We start from the raw sequence: 23,186 nt of genomic DNA, 5'->3' as shown, positions 1-23,186 counted from the left end.
TTGATTTAGTTCTTTTGGGGGGGAAATCACACTTATATGGAGGTCTCAAATCATCTCATGTATGCGGGGACAAAAGAAAAATCCTTTGCAATTATTTTGAAGTCGCTCTACTCAGAATGACAAGCAAAAAGGAAAAAACTCTGTAAATTTCTCCGCTGGTTGCATTTCTACCCCATGTCAGCGGCACTCAAACACTTAAATACAACCTCTAGCATAATTCTAAGGTGCCCGGGTGAGCCGTGCTGTTGACAGAAGTTCAAAGCAGTAGTTAAACTGGTGTCTCCCATGTGTGAGCGAGTGCAGCTGTATAAATGACACAAGGCACAGCTAAAATCAAGCATGCGTGCTCAGCAGCCCTCTGTATAAAGCAGAGAAAAGGCTAAAAAAAGGTTTCTTTATGCAGTGTTGTGAATCATCAGGAAGGGGCATTCACACCTGGCCTGTTGTTGTTTATTTTGCCACACCTCTAGTACAGCAACCCTTAAATTTAGCTACTTTAATTTTACAGATATGCTGATTATGTGTACACATGAAAAGAAGCCCTGTGGTTGTCTTTTCTTATGAAAACAAAAACACATCGATTATAAGAATATATTGGGAAGCAGGTTTGATATTTTGCTTCCAATAAGCCAACATTTTAAAGACTTTCTGAAGGTCTTTTCAAAGTTATTTCTTTTGACACTGGCTGCTTTTTCACTAACTTCAGCTCAGTCCTTGTACCTGACCGTTTTGTTTAAGCCACAACACTGACCTATAAATCATTCAAGTACAAAAAATGGCACCTAAGTGAAGAAAAGAATCAGTGTTTTGTCTACACAAAGCAGATACATTAGCAAAAAAACAGTTTTAAATGTATCTTTAGCCATTTTGTTACCAGTAGAAATGTTGTGAAAAGGCAATTTGTTTAGTTGACTTGATAAAAATCTATTTAGCCAAAGATAACACAGTGTCACAGACATAAAACAGTATTTCTGCTCCAACAAGGTAATTCTCAAAGAGCTATTAGCTAAAAACGTGGCATGTCTCATTATTGTGTGCATTTGAGAAAAGTGGAGCAGTGAAAGACAAAAGTAGTGACCCTGAAAACTACGCACAGCAGATGAATAGTATCTGAAAACCGCAGCCTTAAAAAAACGGGGGAATAAACAACAAAGACCTGACTAGGGCTGTGCGATATGACGAAATATATCGGATGACAAAATTAAAATATCTATCGTTTTGTATTATACACTATTGTTTGTTTCATGGTATTGCAATATTTTTTCATCGTTTAGATCAGCGGTCCCCAACCCCCGGACCGGTACTGGTCCGTGAGTCATTTGGTACCGGGCCACGAGAGTGAGACTCGGGTGTGAAATGTATGGTTTTCAGGGTTTTTATCGGTTTTTAGCGTTATTTTGTTATCGTTTTTTTTTTTCCGTTGACTCGGTTTTCCTGGGTCTTTTCATGTGTGTTATGAATAAATCTTTTTTTTTCGGTACCGGTACTAGTTTTATTTTGTTGTATTTATCCGCGACACCTTAAAGGCCTGTCCGTAAAAATATTGTCGGGCACAAACCGGTCCGTGGCGCAAAAAAGGTTGGGGACCGCTGGATTAGATGGTCACCATGTGGATGCAGGCACAGAGAAAACCAGCATGGGCAGTGAAGATGAGGCAGAACCAGGTAGCTCCAAACAGAAGGACCAGTCACAACAAATCGAGGACCTTATTCCTAAATGAGGGGCTACCTCTGCAGCATGGACATCAATCAATCAACCAATCAAAGCTTTATCCGCCACATGCAGGTTGCCCTGCAGTGAAATGAGCCCCCCCCCCTTACACACACAACACAGACATTACATGGGGATACAAGTCAGAGATTGGTAGCGTTACAGAAAAACACTGAAATATACACTACAGTGGGAAAGTACAAGAGGAAAAAAAAATAGACCTCTACTCATGCTGTGCTTCCATGGTAGGACAGCATGAGAACAGGAAACAAAAAAACTCCTCTGCACAAAAAGCACATAACTGTCCACAGCACAACTTTGTGAAAGACACGACAAGCCACAGGATTGGGTGGGGGGTGAGGAGTAATACGAAGCGAACACAGCAGCCGCCCTGGACATGGTTTGGTTTTGAAAAGTCTGACACGGACAGAAAACTGTACTGTGCAAATTATGCCACAAACTGATCCCCACCACAGGTTCAAACACGACAAACCTCTTCAACCACCTACACAAGAATCGCATGAAAGCGTATGGAGAGAGTTTACAGATGAGAAGGAACAAAAATGCACTATTTTGAGAAATATCGTTATCGGGATTAGAAACGTCTTATATTGGGATATGAGATTTTAGTCATATCGCACAGCCCTAGACCTGACTAAGGACCTGAGAAATGCATCTGGCCCTTCAGTTTATCCATCTACTCTTTCAAAAAAGCCTCATCAGAAATGGTCTCATTGGGAGGGGAGTGTCAAGAAGCAACTGATAGAAGGCTGAGGTACACAAATTACACAAGAACTGGTCTGAGAATCAGTGGCAACAAGTCTTATGGAGGCCGAATCCAAATTTAAAGTTTTCGGTTTAAACAATATGCACAGAAGAGATCAACAGTAAGCATCTACGGGTATCTGTAAAACATGGTGGAGACTGGTTTGGGGCTGCATTTCAACCAGTGGTGTTGGACCACTGGATGGCTGGATTGACAAATATGAATGCAGAAAAGTACTACTACTACTAACTATTCCTGAAGACTACTTATAGAAATTACAAGAAAGCATACCTAAGAGAGTTCAGGCTGTGTTGAAGAATAAATGTGGTCATACCAAATATTGACTGTTAAGCTCTGTTTTTGTCTTATATGCTGTATTAACATCTATATTTGCGTGTATTTCAATAAATCACAGCAGCTATTTCCAATTTTTCTATCAAATCATAAAGAAATGAAGGTTGACTGAAGAATTTTGAACATTACCATAAGTATTTCCTGCATTCACGATGCTGCATCCTTTTTGGCCATGCATTATGAAAGAGGTTTCATTTTATTTGATTTGTTTTTTCAGAAATTCTAAAGGAAGAGAAGAAAGCAGAGTACATCTTGTGAAATCAGTGGCAGCACAACAAAAACATATCAGTGGGGCTTATCTCAGAATATATTGATTATTTGTCCCACTTGTAGTGATTTGTCATTTAAAGCATCTTTACCGACAGCCTTCCAATCTCTTGTACTGAACTCCACTTCGGTACCATGAATCTAATAAACTCGGGCTGAATAAACTTGGCCACCGTGTTAAAGGTGCCACTGCCTTGAAATACTGTGTTTTATTAAAACTACTACAGGGCTTTTTGTAAAATTGCTGGTTTATTATGTAGCTGGTGACTCAGACAGCTCTAATCCAACTCAATAGTCTCATCTTGTTAATCATGGTTTGCCGCAATTCATTATTCATAACAAATGCACTTCTTTTTATTCTTATCATTTATATATTTTTATATTTATTGTGTTGTTTCACATGTTTTATATTCATTTAGTGGGAGTGGGGGCTTTTCTTCATTAAATAGGGCTAAGTAGCACTTTAGAGGCTTTTATGTATAGTCGCATAAACAGCGTGACCTCTCCATTGCATATTCATTCCTCGCCAGCAAACACACAATATTCATAATTTGTATGCAACCACTCTGATTGATTGTCTATTATTTTTGGTTGACCATACAGCAGCATTAGAGAAACTATTAGGGGCCCAGCAGAGTGCACGGAGTCGCCCAACTGGCACAAGGGCTTTTTTAAAATTATTATTCTTAGTCTTTATTTAAGAAACGCTGCACTGAAAAGAAATCAGAAAACAGAACAGAAAGAGATGAATTGTTATTCAAACCACACCATAGTATAAAAGACTAAAATCAACGATAGGTGAGAAGAAAAATAGAAAGCCAGCCTGTGTGATTACTGATGATATATCATTCCATTTGAAGAAGAGCCTCAGCAAGTGCATAATATATATAATTTTCTCTTCTGTCTACAAATGACTACTTTGGTAGCATTTCTAAGGTAGGATCTTTATGTGCAACTGGGATTGCTGCATCTGCCTTTAAGAGTAACAGCTATGAAAGAGTCTATCAGTTCTAAGAGCTGCTTTTGTAAAGCACATTCATCTATTTGTAATAATGTTTGTCGTTTAATTTTCCAGACTAAATTACTTGAAGAGCATGAAAAGAACACTCTCGGGGATAAACGCAGCCCCAGTCTAAGAGATGGTCAACAAAGCATTGTTAAAATCTTATTCTTAAGCCTGTCATTATCATCTTGAGAATCAACTCACGCACAATAAGAAAATGCAAACCTCTGGGGAGAGTGCATATCCTTGAACTTGTTTCCCTGGCTCGCACTTACACACAAACTTCACACACACACTCTCACAGGTACAGGAGATCTGACAACCTAGCCTGTTTTATAATGCATGAAAAATCAAACGATGGGGTAAACTACATCCTGCATAAACAAAACGCTACAGACGGCTTGTGTCTTAATACGCAGTGATAGAGAACAATCTGTTTACCGCAAAATTCTAATACATATATATAAATATAATTACCAGTTTTTAACTCCTTTGCAAGTAATTGTTTTATTAATTGGCTGATTAAGCCCTTACTGAGCGAATCATCCTTATCTAACTAAAAGGAACAACATTTCTCATAAACAACAATAATGCTGACCAACATCCCCTTGGGGAAAGATTACAATTATCTGCCACACTGGCAACACACGACAGATGCTCTGTACTATGGCAAACTGTCAGTGTCTCCTTTTTTTCATTCCTTTCCTAAATGAAAGTAAACGAAATGAATGTGACCCATTTTATGATGCATGTGTGCTATGAAAATGCTCCATTCATAAAGAAGATTGATCTGATCAGATCATCAATGAGGGAAATGCAAATGACTCTTAATAAATATTTAATGTTTAATAAAAGCATCCTCTTCCTATACATGTTAGAAATCTTGAAATCCAGACACTGGAGGTTTTGTGTATACAGGTGCATACCTTAAAAGCCAGTAGTGCGATACTAGTAGTACTATAATACCATGTGGGGTAGTTACTCTATTGGGCATTAGCGAATACTGCCAATCAGAGGTATGACAGTTTTGTCATTTTTTAAATCTTTTTTTTTTGTTTACCTATAACATCCCCCAAAACAGAATCATTCTAGACATATTTTTCAAACATAAGAAACAAAAAAGAAACCCTAAGAATGCAATATTGTAAAATTGCACTGCCTGCTCACCAGCTGCTGTACATTTGTCTTTAGGCAAACCAAATGTGGGATTGCTGAAATGCCATGCAAGTGGGATATTCAAGCAGTAAAATTAATTCCAGTTTCATAAGGGTGGCATTGGCACAATTCACATCCTAACAAGCTGCAAACTAAATTCAAATTGAGTGAATTCCTATGACTGACCGTGGGGTTTTGGAATTGAGTGAGAAGTCTGCCATAATCCTCTTGTACCAGACTGGGGAATTGGTCTCTACATGTGTCAGGGTATCAGTGTATGTGTCCATCTGTACATTTGTGTGTCATTGTATTATTCATGTTGTGAGGACATAAGACTGTTTACACAGCCACATTATGAGTACCTACAGATCTTTTGGGGACAAAAGCAGGTTAGCATAAACTTAACTTAAATGAATTCATGTTTAAAGGGCAAAACTCAGTTTAAGGCTATACTTTACAAAGTTCTAGGGCACCTAAGTAACAAATTCAATAACATAGTCCATATGAAAACTGCATATATTTAACTCAAGTTGAGAAACTCAGACCTATATAGGTAGACCATTGTAACTATATAATAATCCAAGCTGTTACTAGCCAATAGATTGTGTTTGCTTGATATGCCCACATGGACTGAAACTTGGATTTTCCTGCCAGTGTTTTGATAAAAACACAAACTCATGACTGAAGGATTTCATATCAGCCTTTACTCCATTTATGCTATTGTTTTAAATGGCCCTGAAGAATTGGACACCATGAACAGAGGTCAAAGTTCAAGCAATTTGAGCTTTGACCACTGTGAGTCCACAAACTCATGACAGCGCTTACTGCAGGTGTGCTTTGGTCAACACAGCAACAAACTGTTGAGGTGTAGCTTAAGCCATTTAAAATTATTGGTTTCAGAGCTCAGTGGTGTTGCTGGCACACTGTGTCTCAAAGGGCCACAGAAGTTATGATTAGGCGAGTAGGGTAGGTCTGCCAAAAATGAATCTAAGTCAGTATAAATGTCCCACCGTGGGAAAATGTGTCTGTGTGTGTGTGTGTGTGTGGATCCAGTCAAGGAATATATTTATTAACCAGTAAGTGTGCCTTTAGTGATGTCATTCCAAAACCAAACTCACCAATTTTCAACATGTTTATTTAATTGCACTATCATATCATATCATAAACACTTAGGAATTAGGCACATCTTGCTCATACTGGGATATACCCAATTTTTTTCTTCTGAACTGCCACGATTCCTCCTGATTTAATTGTCGTCATTGCCTGATGTGAGCCCATAAGAAGATGGGTACACAGAGTGATTGAGCTCACACCAAATTCTAAAATGTGCCATCCAAATGTAGAAAACTGCAGAAACTGAGACTCAGCACCAACAATAGTTCATTCATCTGATCAGATAAATAATGTGTCATTTCAAAAGATCTTTCAAAAGATCAGATACACCATTAGAGGATCTGTTGGGAAATTTTATGCTATGCTACCTAGCAACCATTTATATCCTTTGTTAAAAGTATGGCAGCTTATTAACACATAACCCCAAAGTTATTAGTGTACTCGATGTGTTAGATAAAATGACTGCTTATTTTTATATATTACTGAGAAAATATATCAGTCATTTCTAAGTATGTTTATATCCTTGATCTGGTATTCTAAGGGTAGGCTGGAGGAGGTTTGAGATTAAATTGTTTTCTCATCTCAGTTTTTATAGTCTTTACTGTATTTTGCTGTGGAAAAGATAAAATAATAGGACGTTTTTGGCGAGCCACTATGACCTGTAGCCTCAGTTTTCCCGGCCTTAGCTGACACGAGTGGCACTAAGTGCGGTCTTCTGTATCGAGATGCTCTTCTGCACACCATGGTTGTATTGAGTGGTTATTTGAGTTAATGCTGCATTTGTATCAGCTCTGTAATATTTTATCGTTTTATTTTTTTAGACCATCCTCTGTAAAACCTAGAGATGGCTGTGCAGGAAAATCCCAGTAGATCAGCAGTTTGTGAAATACTCAGACCAGCACATCTGTTAATACCAGGCAGGTTCGGAGTCTCTTAAATCACCTTTCTTCCCCATTCTGATGCTCAGTTGCTATAATGTGATTGGCTGATTAGATATTTGCATTAACGAGCAGCTCAACAGGTCCCCCTAATAAAGTGTGCAGTGACCGTATGTGAATGTAGTGGTGACTGAGACGAGTGTGTATTCATATACTATTCTGGAGCCAGAATAATGAAGTGCAGTCGCAGTTATGTGCAGAGCAGTATAATGAGGCAGCCCGTTTGGTAGTTGGCACTCAAATACCAAGCCAAAAATAATTATATAGGACCTGGAAATTAAATAAAAGTGCCCTAAATTACAGCCTCCTTAAAAAAAAAGAGGCAGACTGGAACATGTTGTGACCATATCTCTATTTTCCAAAAAGTACGCCTTGTTCTACTCTTACTCAAAAATTAAAGGCCTTGTTAAATTTGCAGTCATCTTCTGCAGTATTACTGTATGGATGGAGTTCCTACCAGCACTGCCGTTTATAAATACAACAACAATAGCAACAATTCAGCAGGCAAGTCAGTCTCAGCTGCCATGTCTGCAGCCAGCTCGCAGAAAACTTTTCTGAAGAGGAGGGGCGTCACAACACGGCATGTTTGTTCTTCTATCAACACAATCCACATCTGTGGCAGTTTAGCCTCAGGAGTAAATGATAAATGTGGCTTTTGGCATACATATTTATTCCAACACACAAAAACCCTTAACGCAGCAGTTTGCCAGCTTTCTAAAATAGCAGTGTTGTTTTCCCTTAATGCTTGAGACATTTTATGTAGACTAACCAGCTGGTCTGGGAAGCTTACAGCTGGGATCAGTCTTAGTATTATTGATAAAAGAAAATATGTGAACTTGGGGTAAAAGAAAAGTGAATGAGGCTTGGGAGATAGAGGACTTTAGCTAAAGCTACATTATTTATACACCTTTGAAACTGAGGGGAAAGCATGAAAAAAAGAAAAGGTGTGTAGTGTATGATGATCTTGATGCACTAGATACTAATCATTCAGTACTTGCTCATCAATAGTTACAAAAGCTCTGCAGTTAACTGAAGTCATGAGTCAGCTTCGACCTTCCTTAACTCATTATTCCAACGCCACGTCAGCCCGAAAATCTAAAGCAGAGCTAACACACTGTTCATATCTAAGTGTAGGAAAGAGCAGGAATATAGTATTTGAGCACTAAGCACTTTTCAATTTGAAGTAAAAAGTCTGACAGCTTGATAAATATGCTTGTTTGTTTTGGTTCAGAAGACTGACAGCCCCCTAATGTCTGTTTACTAAATATGAACTTTATGGTGACAACATGACTTGAATGTTCAGCTATCGAATCAACCAATCACGGCAATTCAGTGCATTTAGGCCTGCAGCCTGGTCTTGAGCATCAGAATGGGGAAGAAAGGTGATTTAAGCAATTCTGGATATGGCTGGTCTGAGTATCTCAGAAACTGCTGATCTACTGAGACTTTCTCCACACCACCATCTCTTGGGTTTGAAGAAAAAGGTTGTGAAAAGAGAAAATATCCAGTGAGCGACTCTTCTCTGGTTGAAAACGCCTTGTTGATGCCAGAGATTGGAGGAGAATAGCCAGGCTGCTTGGAGGTGATAGGAAGGCAACATTAACTCCAAAATCCACTTGATATAACCAAGATGTGCAGAAAAGCATCTCTGAAAACACAACATGTTGAAACTTGAAGCAAATGAGTATCGGCAGCAAAAGACCACACCGGCTCACCAAAATTAGACAACAGACGGGTGGATTTGGTGTAAAGAGCATGAAAGCATGGATCTAACCTGCAGTCGTTCAGATTGGTGTTGGTTGTGCAATGTTTGCAGGGATTGTTTTGTTTTTGTTGTTTTTTTGCTACACTTTGGGTCCCTTAGTACCAAATGAGCATTGTTGGTGGTTTAGTCCATCCCACCATAACCACAGTGGACCAGTCTTCAGATGGATGCTTCAAACAGCATAACACAAAATATCACAAAGCTCAAATCATCTCAAACTGGTTTCCTGAACATGACAATGAGTTCACTGCACTCAAATTGCCTCCATAGTCATCAGATCCCAATCCAATAGAGCACCTTTGGGATGTGGTGGAACAGGAGATTGATATCATGGATGTGCAGCTGACAAATCTGCAGCACGTCAATACGAACAGAAATCTCTCTGAGGTGTGCTTCTAGCACTTTTTTGAATCTGCGCCATAATGAATTTAAGGCAGGCCTGAAGGCAAAATTGTCCCCAACCCGGTACTACCAAAGTGTGCCTAAAAGGTTTGCTGGTGAGTGTATGATTACTGATAATAACTATTAAAGGGGTGATGACATTGAGAGGGATGCACAGAGCCAGTCCAGCCAAGCACAGTTGTTAAGCTAAGTTAAGCAAACAGTCTATTTGCTATAGCAAGAAATAGTTAGCAAATAGCAACAGCCAGAGACAAAGGCTATGTAAGTTACCATCTCCATGTGTTTATGTTTAAAGTGACTACATTGAAACTGTAAACTGCCCCAGAATAGCCCCACCCTCACCCACATGTTTCATACGACAATGAGAAAAGCAGTTTTTTTAGGCATATCACTTAGACCTAGTTAAAATACGTGTATATGGCACACAGTCAAAATGAGGCTCAAGCTAATATTTTGGTAATATTGTCAGGAACTGCTGCAATTATTATGCAAAATTCATTCTAAAGGGGGAAGAAAATAATTCTTCTTTAACATCTTTAATATAATTAAATAATGGGGATTTACACAAGTAACTAGAAATATCTGCAGAGTAGGGCAAACACTCAAGAATACATAAAAGACATTCATAAAATAAACTCACCAAGTCTGTATCCTTCAGCTTTTGGAGTCATTTGTAATAAGCTAGTGTTTGACTTCAGCTTATGTTCACATTTTCCAACTAATTATTAAACCCTCTCATCTTGTACTTATCCAACATGTATTCTATTTTTATTTAGGAAAAAAAAAGAAAGAAAGAAAAAGCTTTTTTTGTAATTTAGTGCTAAAACAAGCCATCACAAATTGTGGTCTTGTTTGTGGGTTAACAAGACAGAAGCTGAGCGCTTGTGAACAAAATCATTAAAGAGCAAATTATTCCGTTTGAATTGATGGAGGAAGAGCCATTCTGTGGATGAAAGGATTTTAGATATTTCCCCAAAGCACCAAACCAAGGCCAGACGCAGATACATAAATACACACACACAGAAAAAAAGACACAGAACGCGTGCATATGTCTAATATCAATACATGCACAAGTGCACATACACACACCTGGGTTCTCCCTGTCTGCTGCAGATGGACTATGTTTCACTTCAAGGTCACCTATCTACTGTACATGTATCGGGTCAGCGGGGGTGAGGCAGCTTAGCCAAGGAAGGAGTGGAAGACAGAAAGGATACTGTCCGTGCACCTGGGTAAAGGCTGACAGAAAAGGCTTTAGGATAATGCTCCGTTGTCAAAGTTCCGGACGCTGGTTTCTCTCGCTCTCTTTTAAGTGTGTCTATGGTGCATTAAGAATCTGTCAGAGCAGCTTTAGTATTAATCAGCTAGCCCACAGAAGAAACAATCGCACATAATCTCGCGCTCTAAACCCCGCTGACCTTCTCTTCAAATGCATAGATGAACTCCCCTTCAAACCACAGTCATTTAAAGACACACGCAGAGGCAAGCACACACACACACGCACACACACTCTCACAGGCCCTGGCACCAGCGCTGGTAATTTGTTTCCTCCCCGCTCTCACCCTCCCTTGCAGACTACCTGATTGGTTTCTCCCACGGCTGCACCCATGTCTCTCCACCTGGGAGTACATAGACTCAGCGTGTCAACGTGACCTCAGAAGAGGACGCATTTTTAGACAGTGTGTTTGTGCATGTGTGTGTGTGTGTGTGTGAAGAAAGACGTTTTACCCCATCAATCCAGGGAGTAGAGACGAGGGGAGAGGGAGAAGGAGAAGAGAGGAAACAGGAGAAAAGGAGACAAAGTTCCATTCATCATCTCAGCAGCGTTGAGAGTGTATAAAAAGCAAGACGCATTCAGAGTCATCACTGAGCCAACGCTTCCATCGTGGTACTTCATTTATTAGGACAGTGCGCAGATCAATACGCCAGACATATACACCCTGTACTGTTGACAAGATAATCTCATCATTATGAATTTGGCTTGGGTCGTCAGTAACATGAGCAATCGCGACGCTTATCAGAGATGACAAGAGCAGAAAGAAAGGGAACCCTAAAATGGGGAGAGAAAGAAAGCACGGGAAAGCCAGGGAAGAGCGAGCGAGCGCGAGTTCTTCTTTTACTAAACAATGCTCAGAGCGATAGATAATGAAAAACAGTATTTCAGTACCAAACAGAGCAAAAATCAATAAGAAATGGAGCAAACCAGCAATTGATCTGTATGCTAAAGGCCCCAAAAAGATTTCTCTCTAAGACATAAACCCAGAGAGGGGGTCCAATTGAGTACATCTGTGTAGTACAATAGAAAAAGATGAGACCGGCCAAATATCCCATTTTCAATACACCATTAGCACTCTGCATCGCCGTCGCTACCCGAAGAGCAGCCAGAGGCGACGTCTGACAACAAATCTTGTGTGCCCACCACTTAAAGGGCCTTTTGTTTAGACAATAACATCTGAGAGCGCCGACTCATTCACCTCTGTTGCCACAAACACATAACAGCCACTGCAAAACACAGCGGCTGTCAATTCCCTTCAGACGCGCGCAGGGCTTTAGACATGGGAGTCAGATTTCAAACTGCGCTACAGATAAGCTGGAACAGAAGAGACAGTGGGATCTCTGGATCGCTCTTATTAGAGCGTCAGACGTTCGCAGAGACATTCACAGCACGTGCACGCAAAAAACAGAGACTTGGCAGAGTGAGGAAACAAAAAACAAAAAAGATGCTCCTCATATTGCAGCAAATTGTAATTTCCTGATTGGGAAGAGTGTAATGTACTCTCCCAATCAGTAGTGATTGCGTAAAGGGAAAGAAGTTGTTTGGAAACAGATTGTTTTTGACACGCAGTTAGGTGAATTTAGAGGAAATAAAACGGTACTCATTGTGTATCCCTCCAATCAATTAATCTCATTACTAATGTAGCTGTGGAAGTGCTGAACTGTAAAAGGCAAGGACATGGGGAGAGAGTGAGAGAGAAGGAGAGAGGCGGGCGGGATAAATCACTCCTCTAATACTAATGAGATAGAAGGTGAGAACAGATTCGCATAACTCATTCTTTCGGCTGCGTGTTGTTTCTGCAGCACATGCCTAGGGGGCACGGTGAAGGAAGATGTGGCAGAAATAAAAGCTCTCTCCGGTTGGACCGGCGCCAAGACACAGCGGAGCGAGCGAGTTCTACTTTGTTTGACTTTGAAAGTGTTTGATTTACAGCAAGGAGACCCAGCTGCCGGCAGCTCAAAGAATGCATTGCCATGCCGTGTGCAGCACGCAGCCGTCGGTGTGCTTGTGTATGTTAGCGCGCATTACTGTGTGGTCACTTTTATCTATACCCATCTATTGCTGCAGCTGCGACTCCCCGCTGCCTAAAACGTTAAGTCTAAAGACCCCAGGAGGGATCTAAGAGTCTTCAGGGGGCAGGCGGCCACTACAGGGAAGCCCATTCCAATCTGAGGGAACCAGCAAGACCGGTGCTTCAGAGCACAGCTGGTGGTAGCTCTGAGGGTATGTGTGTGCACGCACACAAACCCCCCCACAAACACAGGTAGACACATGGTAGCTGAATGCTAGATTCCTCCACTGTGAAGGTTATGCTTTATGTTGTGTTCTCGTTTGTTTAGGAGCTCTGTTAATGCCTGGTTGGCTCCTTGTGCCTGACTTGTTTGAGCACAATGCCAGCAGCAACAACGTAACTAGGGACATGCACAAATGTTTATTTATCGCAATCTTCCGTCTTCCTTTTTTTTTCTCCCCCTCCTTTTATGAAATATGACACATCGGAGGGTATTCTCTTTAAAAAAGAACACCTTACAGTAGAATGGTTGTAAAGTGACAGCATCGACGGTGTAGGCGTGCACCTGCCAGTGTCAGCGTGGTCAGGAAAATAAGACACAACGGCAGCCAACATCAGCTCGTGGTCTCAGCAGCCTTGTAATTACAGAACAGCAGAGTAATTAATAAGTCGCAAAGGACTCGCCAGCCCGCATATGAAAAGTAAACCAAGCTAATCAACGGCACTTGCTGCTCAATGGAATGACATGATAAGATGAAGCTGTGGTGTCAGGGAATTAGGCAGAAGAGTGCTGCTCATCCACTCCACCTCTATTACACACAAACACACATAGAGGCACACACAAACACACAATAACTCAGGAGTGGATGTCTACTGACAGGCCACAGTCTTATTATCATGCCCATGTCATCTCCAATAGGCTGCTTCCTACTGAACCAAGCAAATTGGTTTAATGTGTCCGGCCAATTTGGCTATCACAGAGCTCAACTTGTGTTTTCATATCCTGTCTCTTTCTCTACCCTCGCAAAAAAAGAGAATACAATTCTTCCATTGCCTTGCACTGTCACCCCGGTGGGTCTGTTAAAAATAATGAAATTACGCAGCGCACAGGCACGGCAGCTGGCTAAAAGGACATCTAAATAACACTAACCAACATGGCACTCTTTACATACAGCACATTGTCTTTGTCTCTTCTATATCCATTTCAGTTTGATTTGACTTGAGTTTAAGTTACAGAGAAGGAGTGCGTGTGTGTAGCGGTGAGCATATAGTCAGGGGCCAACATTTCAATTATTCAGCAGGGTTACTTGGATTTTTGAAAACTTGCAATAAATAAAACATTGACTTCTACAGCTGCAGTGAAATCTCAAGCAAATTCACCGGATACTTGTAGCATCTGTATTTGCAATGAACTGTTAATTGCACGAATGGAAGTTTTATGCCTGTGAGCCTGTGTGATGTTTTCTGAGTCTAAAGAAAACATTAACAGTGAGCAAGGAAGACAAAGACAACAGATGTGTGTTGCTACCACACTGAACTTTTCTAAAGTCTTTCAGGTAACTTTTCTAAAAATCTAAAAACCCCACAAGCAGAGGGGAAAACGAAACGCACCGTAAGGACAGGAACGAAGCGAACGAACGCTCAAATTCTGCTTCTGTCAGAGAGTCTGCGTCTTCTGTTTCCATCTTGGCCGGCGTTCTTGCCCACCGTCTTCCGCCCATTTCCACAAATACGTAGCCAGAGACCGTCGATGCTTATCGTGACATCTTCCGCTTTCCTCTGATTTGTTAAATAATTTATTAATGAAAGAGGATGCAAACATAGCTGCTGTTCTGTGCATTACAAGAGCTGCTACAGCAACGCTGTTGAAGTGCGCACCTTTGCGAGCACCACAGATGAAAATGCCAATAATGGCAACTAATAAACAAAAGCGTCTCTGTGTTTTGGCTTAAGAGAGATGTCCTAATTTACAGCACTTCCCTCAGGCAACGCTCTACTGGTATCTATCATATGAGCTTTGGGGAGATGAAGAAAAAAATAAAAGCGCTAATTAATAATTCAGATTTTTAGTGTGTAGCGTTATGTACAGTAGCAGCAGGTTTATTTGAGGAAATATGAAGATATACCCTGAGGTAAGCTGATATTTTTTAAGGACTGGCAAGCTCAAATAAAACTAATCTTGCCCAGTGACTCAGAGGCTCAACTGGGGGACAAATGCACACAAATTGCAAAAAGTTTTTTTTTTTAACCCATTCCTGAAATGACTGCCTGCGCATCCAGTTGCTATGCTGTCGATCAAGGTTTCAGTGCGTACAGGTTTACCAAACTTGTTCCAACAGAAAGCTCCGGAGGAAAGTAGTTATCTAAAGATGAAGGGAGAGAAATGAAATAAAGAGTGCTTTTCTATTCACTGCCTCAGTGGCCACTGAGGTGTGGGAGCAATTTCAATACAATGCACAGCGGAGGCTTTGATAAGACTTTTCAGCGGAATCCTCAAAAACAGTCCTCACACGTGCATCTGTGTGTTTGGGTGCACGAGCGCGTGCGTTTCTTGGAGGAAGGGCGTTTCAACGTTCGGACAAATACAAGATTGTCACGCTCATAAAAGAGTAGGGGCTCTGTCACGGAGCCTGCCAGCTAAAGGCTTAAATCACACGCCTGGAATACACAATGATGTTAAACCCACACACATCCACACACACTCACACAATCTCCCTAAATTATGCAGAGTAAGACCATTCCTCGAAGCATCAATTTTCAACATCTGCTCCGGCTACATTGCTGGCAGGTATGTGCTCAGTCTAAACAGATGAAAACAGTGATTTTTTATTTTGTTTGCTTCTTCTTCTTAGTAAGTACGCTTTTCAAATGATCACAGTCACCACACTTGACGTTTGTTTTTATTCCAGGAATATTTAATTCACCGAATAGGATTTTGGATCTTTTTATTGTGTGTGAACTCAATCCCAAAATTCCATAAATTCAGATATTGTCACTCAAAGAAGTGCGGCTGCTCGCCTGGCAAATCCGCAAGAAAAAAAAATGCTATATTTCATGTGTATGAATGTCTGGCATTTCTCATTAGAGCAGCAGGGAGTCTTCTTTGCAAATGACAAGTGACAGTGTCAAGTCAGCAGAGACTGGAGCCCCGTTCCTCCCCGTCACCCCACACAAGGCAGAATGCCGCCACCTAAAGGCAGCTCGTATAGCCTTCCTGACACCCCCTTTTCTTTTCTTTTCTTTTTTTTTTGCCTTTGCATTACTTGCACCTTATTAACGCGTACGGTCTCCCACTAAGACGAGAATCTGTTTAATTAGAGTTTTGTGGTGAATCTAATTAGAAACACTCAAAACGAATCAATATGATAAAATATGGGCTGTTTGAATGCCATGACACAATGTGTCTCTAACTGTTTGGTTACAGTGATGATGTCAGCTGTTCACAAAAGTAAAAGAAATGAAAAAAAAGAGGAACGTGCATACTAGGTGCACATGGCTGCCTAAAGCATGCTCGTGACAGATTGGACTTAAGTGTGAAGTGATGAAAAGTAATTCCTTCTTCCCGAACACTGAGACAATTTGCTGCAGACTGGTCTTAACCTTGATTCCACGCTAAGTAATTCCCTTCAACGCCTTAAGCAAAATTAGGCATTATTACTTATCATCCATCTTCTTATTCCAGGAATTCTCTCTACAAATAAATCTGGCACTGTGGTGACAATGATAAGGGCAGCAGAGCTCTGCTGATGTGTTCATATTATTCCCTTCTCCCAGCTAAAAACCAACCCTAGCCTTCCTGCCAGCTCACTGCTATAAAACATCATTAGAGGCCGGAGTATGGAGAAAGACTGGAAGTTGAAGACAACTACAGCGGCTCTACTTGGAACAAGTTTGGTAAACCTGTATGTACAGATGAAGACAGCGGCACTGAGGTGCCCTTGTGAAAGTGATTGACCATGCGATGTGCTCACCAAGTTTATCCATCTCCTTATTTATTTTTTTCCCATATAGCCTCTCCTTTGTGACAACTGTAGTGACAGATGGGCTGAGAGGCCTTGGGATCGATAGAAGGGGAATTCTGTCTTTGTTTCCTGACATTTTTCCCATAGCCACGTTAGCCGACTCAGGTTACTTACTGTCCACGCGCAGGGAGAAGCGAGGATGGAGTGGGGAGGAGGGAGGAATGAGATACGCTTCTGTAAAGCCTCTGAAGAAACTTAATGCCTCAGGCCATCTCCCTCTACACAGGTTTCTGTTGAATAATACAATACGCAATACTGAACGCCTGATGCGTCGAAGGGGACCGTCTGTAAACAAGACACCAAGGAATGTGTTGTTGCCTTTCCTGCTAGTTTCCCCTTTGACAGTCTGAATAAAGAGCGAAAAGGAAGCTCTCAAACTGTATGTGTGTGGCTGTGTGTGAGACAGCCTCGTGTTGTCCAATTCATCATCACTACATTAACAGAGAAACAGCCTGCAGAAAGGCCCAGCAATTATTCTCTCTCTCTGATTAGGAAGCCTTAACGATCTTTTTGCTGACCCTTGCCCTGTGCAGCTGGTTCATAATAGAAGCAGGGATGAGGCTGAGAGTGAGAACAACAGACAGTGGTCTTCCTCCCTGGTGGGAATATGTCACATCTGATCACCGTCACGATCAAGTCCTCGTCCACTGAAAGCAGTGGGGAAGCAAAAAATGTAAAACAGAAAAAAAAAGAAAGAAAAAAGCTAAAAATTAATCAATTGCAACTGGCAAAAATGTCATGCCCTAACAGTGTCAAGCAGTACAAGACCACGATATAAAATTCAGTGCCAAATCATAGCTAATATGTTCTCTCAAGGTATATGTTCTCTCATAGCATTGTCAGCTGAAAAACCAACAAGCACTTGGAGAGAGTGGGGAAGAAGATGGAGGTTCTTTTAGCACGAAGAAACTTACAGAACCAGAATCAGGGTGGGCGGCCGCTTTGGCCAGAATAACGGGTAAATATCGTAATAAGGGTAAACTGTGCCACGACTGCCCATTATCCCCAGCATTACATACCAATGTCTTAAGCAGGCTCTAATCCTTGTCTGACACGACAGACTTTTAATGGGCTTAAGGCCAAAGACACAGAGAAGTTATCACATTAGAGGCTTATACACCCAGTACTCCACTCAAAGACTTATAAAGTAGCTGTGAAAATAGGTACAATCTCCTAATCTCTAGGAATTAAAACCCACTAGAATAAACCTCATATAGCTATAGAATGTCATGTCTCACCAAAAGAAAAGGGAGAAAAGAAAAAAAGAAAAAGCATCAGTCACTGCTTGGAGGAGCTTTGCTATCACTTTAAGACATCTGTTGCTGTCACTCTGTATATGTTTAAATTTAGAAAATATTCAGATAAAAATCATTTAAACAAAACTGATCTAGATGTAATTTTTTGGATTAAAGCAAGAACATTTCTTTCGAATTATGACAATGGTCCAAAATAGGATATATACCTGCTTATAACACACGCTAAGCTCTTGACTCCACAGCAATGAGATGACAGCAACTGAAAACTGATTTCAAAAGCCTGCCGTGACATATTCCAAGCACAACCGATTTGTGTTGATGTCACTGGCTCTGTTCTATGAGAGCACCAGAATGACTGTTTAATCCTTCTAATGCTCACCCCCCCCCTCTTCCTTTCTTGTCTTTGTCTCAGTGCTTCTGGGCCTCTCTGCCTGTCCTTGTCTTTTTTTTTTTCATTTTATGAAACAAGGGGTGGGGGGTTGATACAGGAAGTGGGACCTTTGTGAGTCCTGTGACGTAAAAATGGTGGCACAACAGTGAAGGAGTGCAATTTCTCTTACCTGTATGATGGACATGCGGTTAGTAGGTGTGTCTGTGGTGCTGGTGACTGGGCCTGTGAAGCTGGTGTGGCATCCCACGTGGCCTTGGGGCACGCTGAGGTTATTGGCAGTGGGTTTGAGGTACATGACCTCTGACCTTGGTGAGCTGAGTGGCAGACGTGTCTGGTAGTCAAAGTACATGGGAGAGGTGGCCAAGGAAGGGCTGCTTACCACATTCATCACATTCATGGCATCCCGCTCCTCCACCTCGCTCTGCACCAGCATGATGTCGTTCTTGTTAATCTTCTTCTTCTTCCCTTTCCCCAGCTGCGGGTGCGAGTACTCTGCAATGCGACAATTGTAAGTGCGAATCTCCTTGTTTTCCCGCTTGCACTTGATAGCTATGGTCACCATGGCAGCCAAAAGCATGATAGATATGATGCTAAGAGTTACAATAAGAGGCAAAGACATGTCCCAGTTCTGATTGTCCTTCATGTGCGGCAGTCCATCAGGAGGTCGTCCATTGGAGGCCTTGATGATGAGCCTGGCGGCAGCGGTCAGAGTCGGCTTGCCGTGGTCCGATACTCGAATGATCAGCTCAACAATGGGGCTCACGTCGTCCCAGAATGGGTGGGCCGTTCGTACCTCGCCGGTCACTGGATCAATCTCAAAGAGATGCTCCTCATTGCCATCTGATATCTCATAGGTAAGCCGCCCACTTTCACCGTAGTCATTGTCTACCGCCCTCACTGTGGTGACAATGTAGCCAACGCCAACATTACGTGGCACGTGGATTTCAGCGGTATCATTCTGAAGAAGCGGCAAAACTATGACAGGGATGTTGTCATTGACGTCCAGAACACTGATGCGCACTGTAGCATTGCTCTCCAAGTGCGGAGATCCTGCATCCTTAGCCAGAACCTTGAAGTCAAAATATTTTATTTGCTCATAGTTAAAAGATCGGACAGCATAGATGGCTCCATTAGCAGCATTCACATTAACATAGGTGTTGACATCACCCCCACTAACATTGGAGTTAATTATGCTGTAGTACACTGTGCCATTTTGCCCAAGGTCTGGGTCATGTGCCAGAACTGACCCCAGGTATTCCCCAGGTATGTTGTTCTCAGGAATCTGAAGAAGGTAGACTGACTTGGTAAAGCGAGGGGTATTGTCATTCTCATCCAGGATCTTTACTGTGAAGGATTTTGTGGAGTTCAGAGGAGGTATGCCGTTGTCTTTGGCCACAATGGTGACATTGTACTCGTCCTGCATCTCTCTATCCAAGGGCCTGTCTGTCACCACTGTGTAAAAGTTGTCATAGTTCTCTTCGAGTTTAAAAGGTACATTACCTAGGACTCTGCATTGAAGCTGCCCATTCCTGCCCGAGTCCTTGTCTGTGACACGGACCAGAGCAATGACAGTGCCTGGAGGAGCTGCCTCACTGATGGCCCCCTGTCTCACAGACACAAAGCCTATAGATGGCCAGTTATCATTCCTGTCAAGCACTTTAACGGTCACTTTACAATGGCCTGGGATTGGATTGGGACCTAGATCCTTTGCCTGGACGTCAATCTCAATAACTGGGCTTTCTTCATAGTCAATTTCACCCTGAATCTTTATGACTCCTGTTCTTGAATCTATGGAGAAAAGCTCTCGGATTCTCTCGGGAGCATAGCCACTAAAGGAATAGACTACTTGTCCATTGTTCCCCTCATCAGGATCGGTGGCATTTAGATCAATCAAGACTTTTCCAGGAGGTGAATTTTCAGGAATTTCCACAACATACGAGGGCTGATCAAACACAGGGCTGTTATCATTGGAATCAATAACTTTAACATTTATCTGCATGGTGCCTGACCTAGGATATTCGCCCCCATCTGTGGCTGACAATATAAGGGTGTGATGGCTTCTTTCTTCTCGGTCCAGTGGTCGTTGAATAACTAATTCTGGGAATTTAGTCCCGTCACCACGGGATTTTACCTCCAAAGAAAAGAGATTGTAGTCATCGCGTGTTATTTGATAGGTTTTCAGGCCGTTTTCCCCTGCATCTGGGTCATGTGCGCTGGTCAGGGGAAAGCGTGTCCCTGGGACTGCATTTTCAGAAATGTCAATATCAATCTGATCCGAAGGAAACATAGGTGAGTTGTCATTGATGTCCTGAATATCTATCTTGATCATGCATATCTCCTTGTCGTTGGCAAACACTTCCATTGAGAGCTGGCACTTGGGGTTTCTCTTACACAATGTTTCCCTGTCGATGCGCTGTTTTGTATACAGCAATCCGCTTTGTGGGTCCACGTCGATGAGATGCGGGGCTGAGTTCTCCAGCACTCTGAAGTTGGCTTTCTTACCCTGTCCTCCCTGCCCAGTCTGTTCAATTCCAATTCTGGCATCTTTGGCAATGTTCCCAATCACTGTACCCGGACCCTGCTCCTCTGGGACAGAGTAATTCAAGTTTTTCAATGTCAGGGCTTGAGCCCACAAGAGCAGGAAAAAGAAAATAGAAAGATACATCTCCACTCAGTTAAAAGCTGCTATGATCTGTGTTGAGATTAGCCCCTCCTTTTAACTGTTGATATTTTGCTCAAATGTGGTATTTCTGTTATCCAGGACAAAATAAAGAGTTCTGTTCATCATGCAAGGCCTTGACATTTGTCTTTGTGGATTGTTTTTGCTCTGTCGCTCTCTTCCTCTGCGAGCAATCTGTGGCGCTGAGCACCTAATTTATATTCAGCTGAGCATCCAGACTCATCTGAGCAATAATCGGGATCCAGTCTCCAAACAGAATAGTGACTGCAAAGTGTTCAAAACCACCTAAGAAGGAAAACAGAAACAAGATATAGATGTTATAATATACATGAATCAATTAGCCACTCAAATGAAAAGACACTGAGCCGCACTGGCCATTCTGCCAGTAAGAAATCAGATCCACCTCTGAGCCAAAAATGAAACAAAGCTCATGTGTAATTCATCTCCACATTTACGGAGGAAGCTTGTCAATTAGTTAACCTTGGGAAGACACTCCACGCAGCATAAAATACATGGGCAAATAATGATTCTCCTTGTAGCTTATTTACTCCATAAATACCACATCCTCAGTGCATTTTTTTCAATCTATCTCTAATGTACATTGGACTACCTGACCCGAGCGCGATAATGGCCCATTCACACATTAGGAGAACTCAAACTGCAATAGGGCAACTTCAATAATGTGGTGTCACTGCAGGCGTACAACTGAACACGGCCTATTGTGGCGGCTATTTGAATAAGTGTGTATAAAATGAGCCTCTTACACGCATTAACAAATCCGCATAATCCGGATATTTAAAATGAGCCTTATAAAAATTCAGAAATGAGCTGCCAACATCTCAGCACAGCCGTGTAATTCTCTCCACTCGTGCTCTCTGCCTCTCTTTCTCCCTCTTTCTGTGAGAGAGATTCATCGCTCTTTGGAAGAAGACGAAGAAGAAGCTGTTGCATCCGCATGCATGGGGATGGTTGCGAGATAAGGTTTGGAAACGAGCAACAGACAGCGGAAAAATAAGAGAAGAGATGTCAAATATATAACTTACCAAAAGAAACTGCGCAAATAGTCCAAGGATAGAACTGTACAAAAAAAGAAAAAAAGATGATAACAACAAAAGGAGAAAGGCAAAAATTAAAAACAGTCAGTTCCAGCAGGGTTTAGGGAGAGTTTCGTCTCCTTAGCCCACTTCGGTAGGTGCCACCCGTATCCTCCTTCTCCTCTTTGTGAAGAGGGAGAGAGGGGGGGAAAGCCACAAGCCTCCAATGCACACGCAGGCTACAGTGCAGCGCAGTGGAAATAAAAAAAAAAGTGCTCCAGAAAAGTATGACTGTAATGTCAATGAGCTGAAGTCCTCTCCGCTGTCTGATTAGGATGCAGCGGCTCGCCTTCTGCCTGCAGTGAGTCACCGTTCTTCAGGAAGGAAAACTGAGAAATACTCTACGAAGAAAAAGAAAGGAGGGGAAAAATCCAGATGTGTGGTAAGGTAGATCCAAAGTGAATATTTGAAAGGCAGTCAGTGTTTTTTCCGCCGTTCGAGACAGCACAGAGTTACTGATTCCCGTAGTGGCATTTTTGTCCTTGCCCGTCGTCCCCGTCAAAGTCCACGCACACACACATGCACACACACACATATATATATATACACACAGATACACAGAGAGACAGCTGCTGAGGAGGTGGTCAGCAACAACGCCGCATTCCGGCACAAGTCTCCCCTATATCTGTCAGAAAATGTGTGATTTCCTTCACCACGCACGCACAGTCGTTATTTACTATTTCGCGCACGCAGCACAGCCCTAAGCCCACGGAGCGCTTCCTCTCACTGACTGAACTCCGGACACCGCATGGTGCATTAAACATTGTCGCTACTCCTCTGGCAGCCAATGAATTTGAAGAGGTGGGAAGAGAAGGAGGGGATTCAAAAGCCGCTGTGGGTACTGACTACAAATGATTGGTGGCTTGCAGTTCACCGGTGGCGGATGGGTTTTTTTTCAAACCGCACTTCATTGTTGTTTACAATAAAGGAAACGGTGAGTTGGGGGGAGGCGGGCAGGCTCGCTGACATATGCACTGGGGCCA

The 23,186-nt window shown here is 42.0% G+C and overlaps 1 protein-coding gene across 2 annotated transcripts in view; it reads right to left on the bottom strand.

Annotated features, from left to right (window-relative positions):
- Positions 1-22,919, bottom strand: part of pcdh17 (protocadherin 17) — a 64,224-nt gene extending 41,305 nt beyond the window's left edge. The window contains exons 1-2 of one of the 2 annotated variants that reach the window (XM_006780354.2): positions 22,153-22,919; positions 18,599-21,394 (exon numbers count right to left, since the gene is read on the bottom strand). In XM_006780354.2, coding sequence (XP_006780417.1) covers positions 18,599-21,094 — 2,496 coding nt within the window. In that variant the 5' untranslated portion in view covers positions 21,095-21,394; positions 22,153-22,919. The remainder of the gene's footprint in view (positions 1-18,598; positions 21,395-22,152) is intronic. The other variant, XM_006780355.2, reaches the window with a different exon arrangement.
- Positions 22,920-23,186: the final 267 nt, after the last annotated feature.

Source organism: Neolamprologus brichardi, chromosome 1 (genome assembly GCF_056152115.1).
Source record: "Neolamprologus brichardi isolate AB-2024 chromosome 1, ASM5615211v1, whole genome shotgun sequence".
In the NCBI taxonomy this organism is placed as follows: domain Eukaryota; kingdom Metazoa; phylum Chordata; class Actinopteri; order Cichliformes; family Cichlidae; genus Neolamprologus; species Neolamprologus brichardi.
Note: the sequence above shows the minus strand (reverse complement) of the source record. Positions and strands in the feature narration are given on the sequence as shown.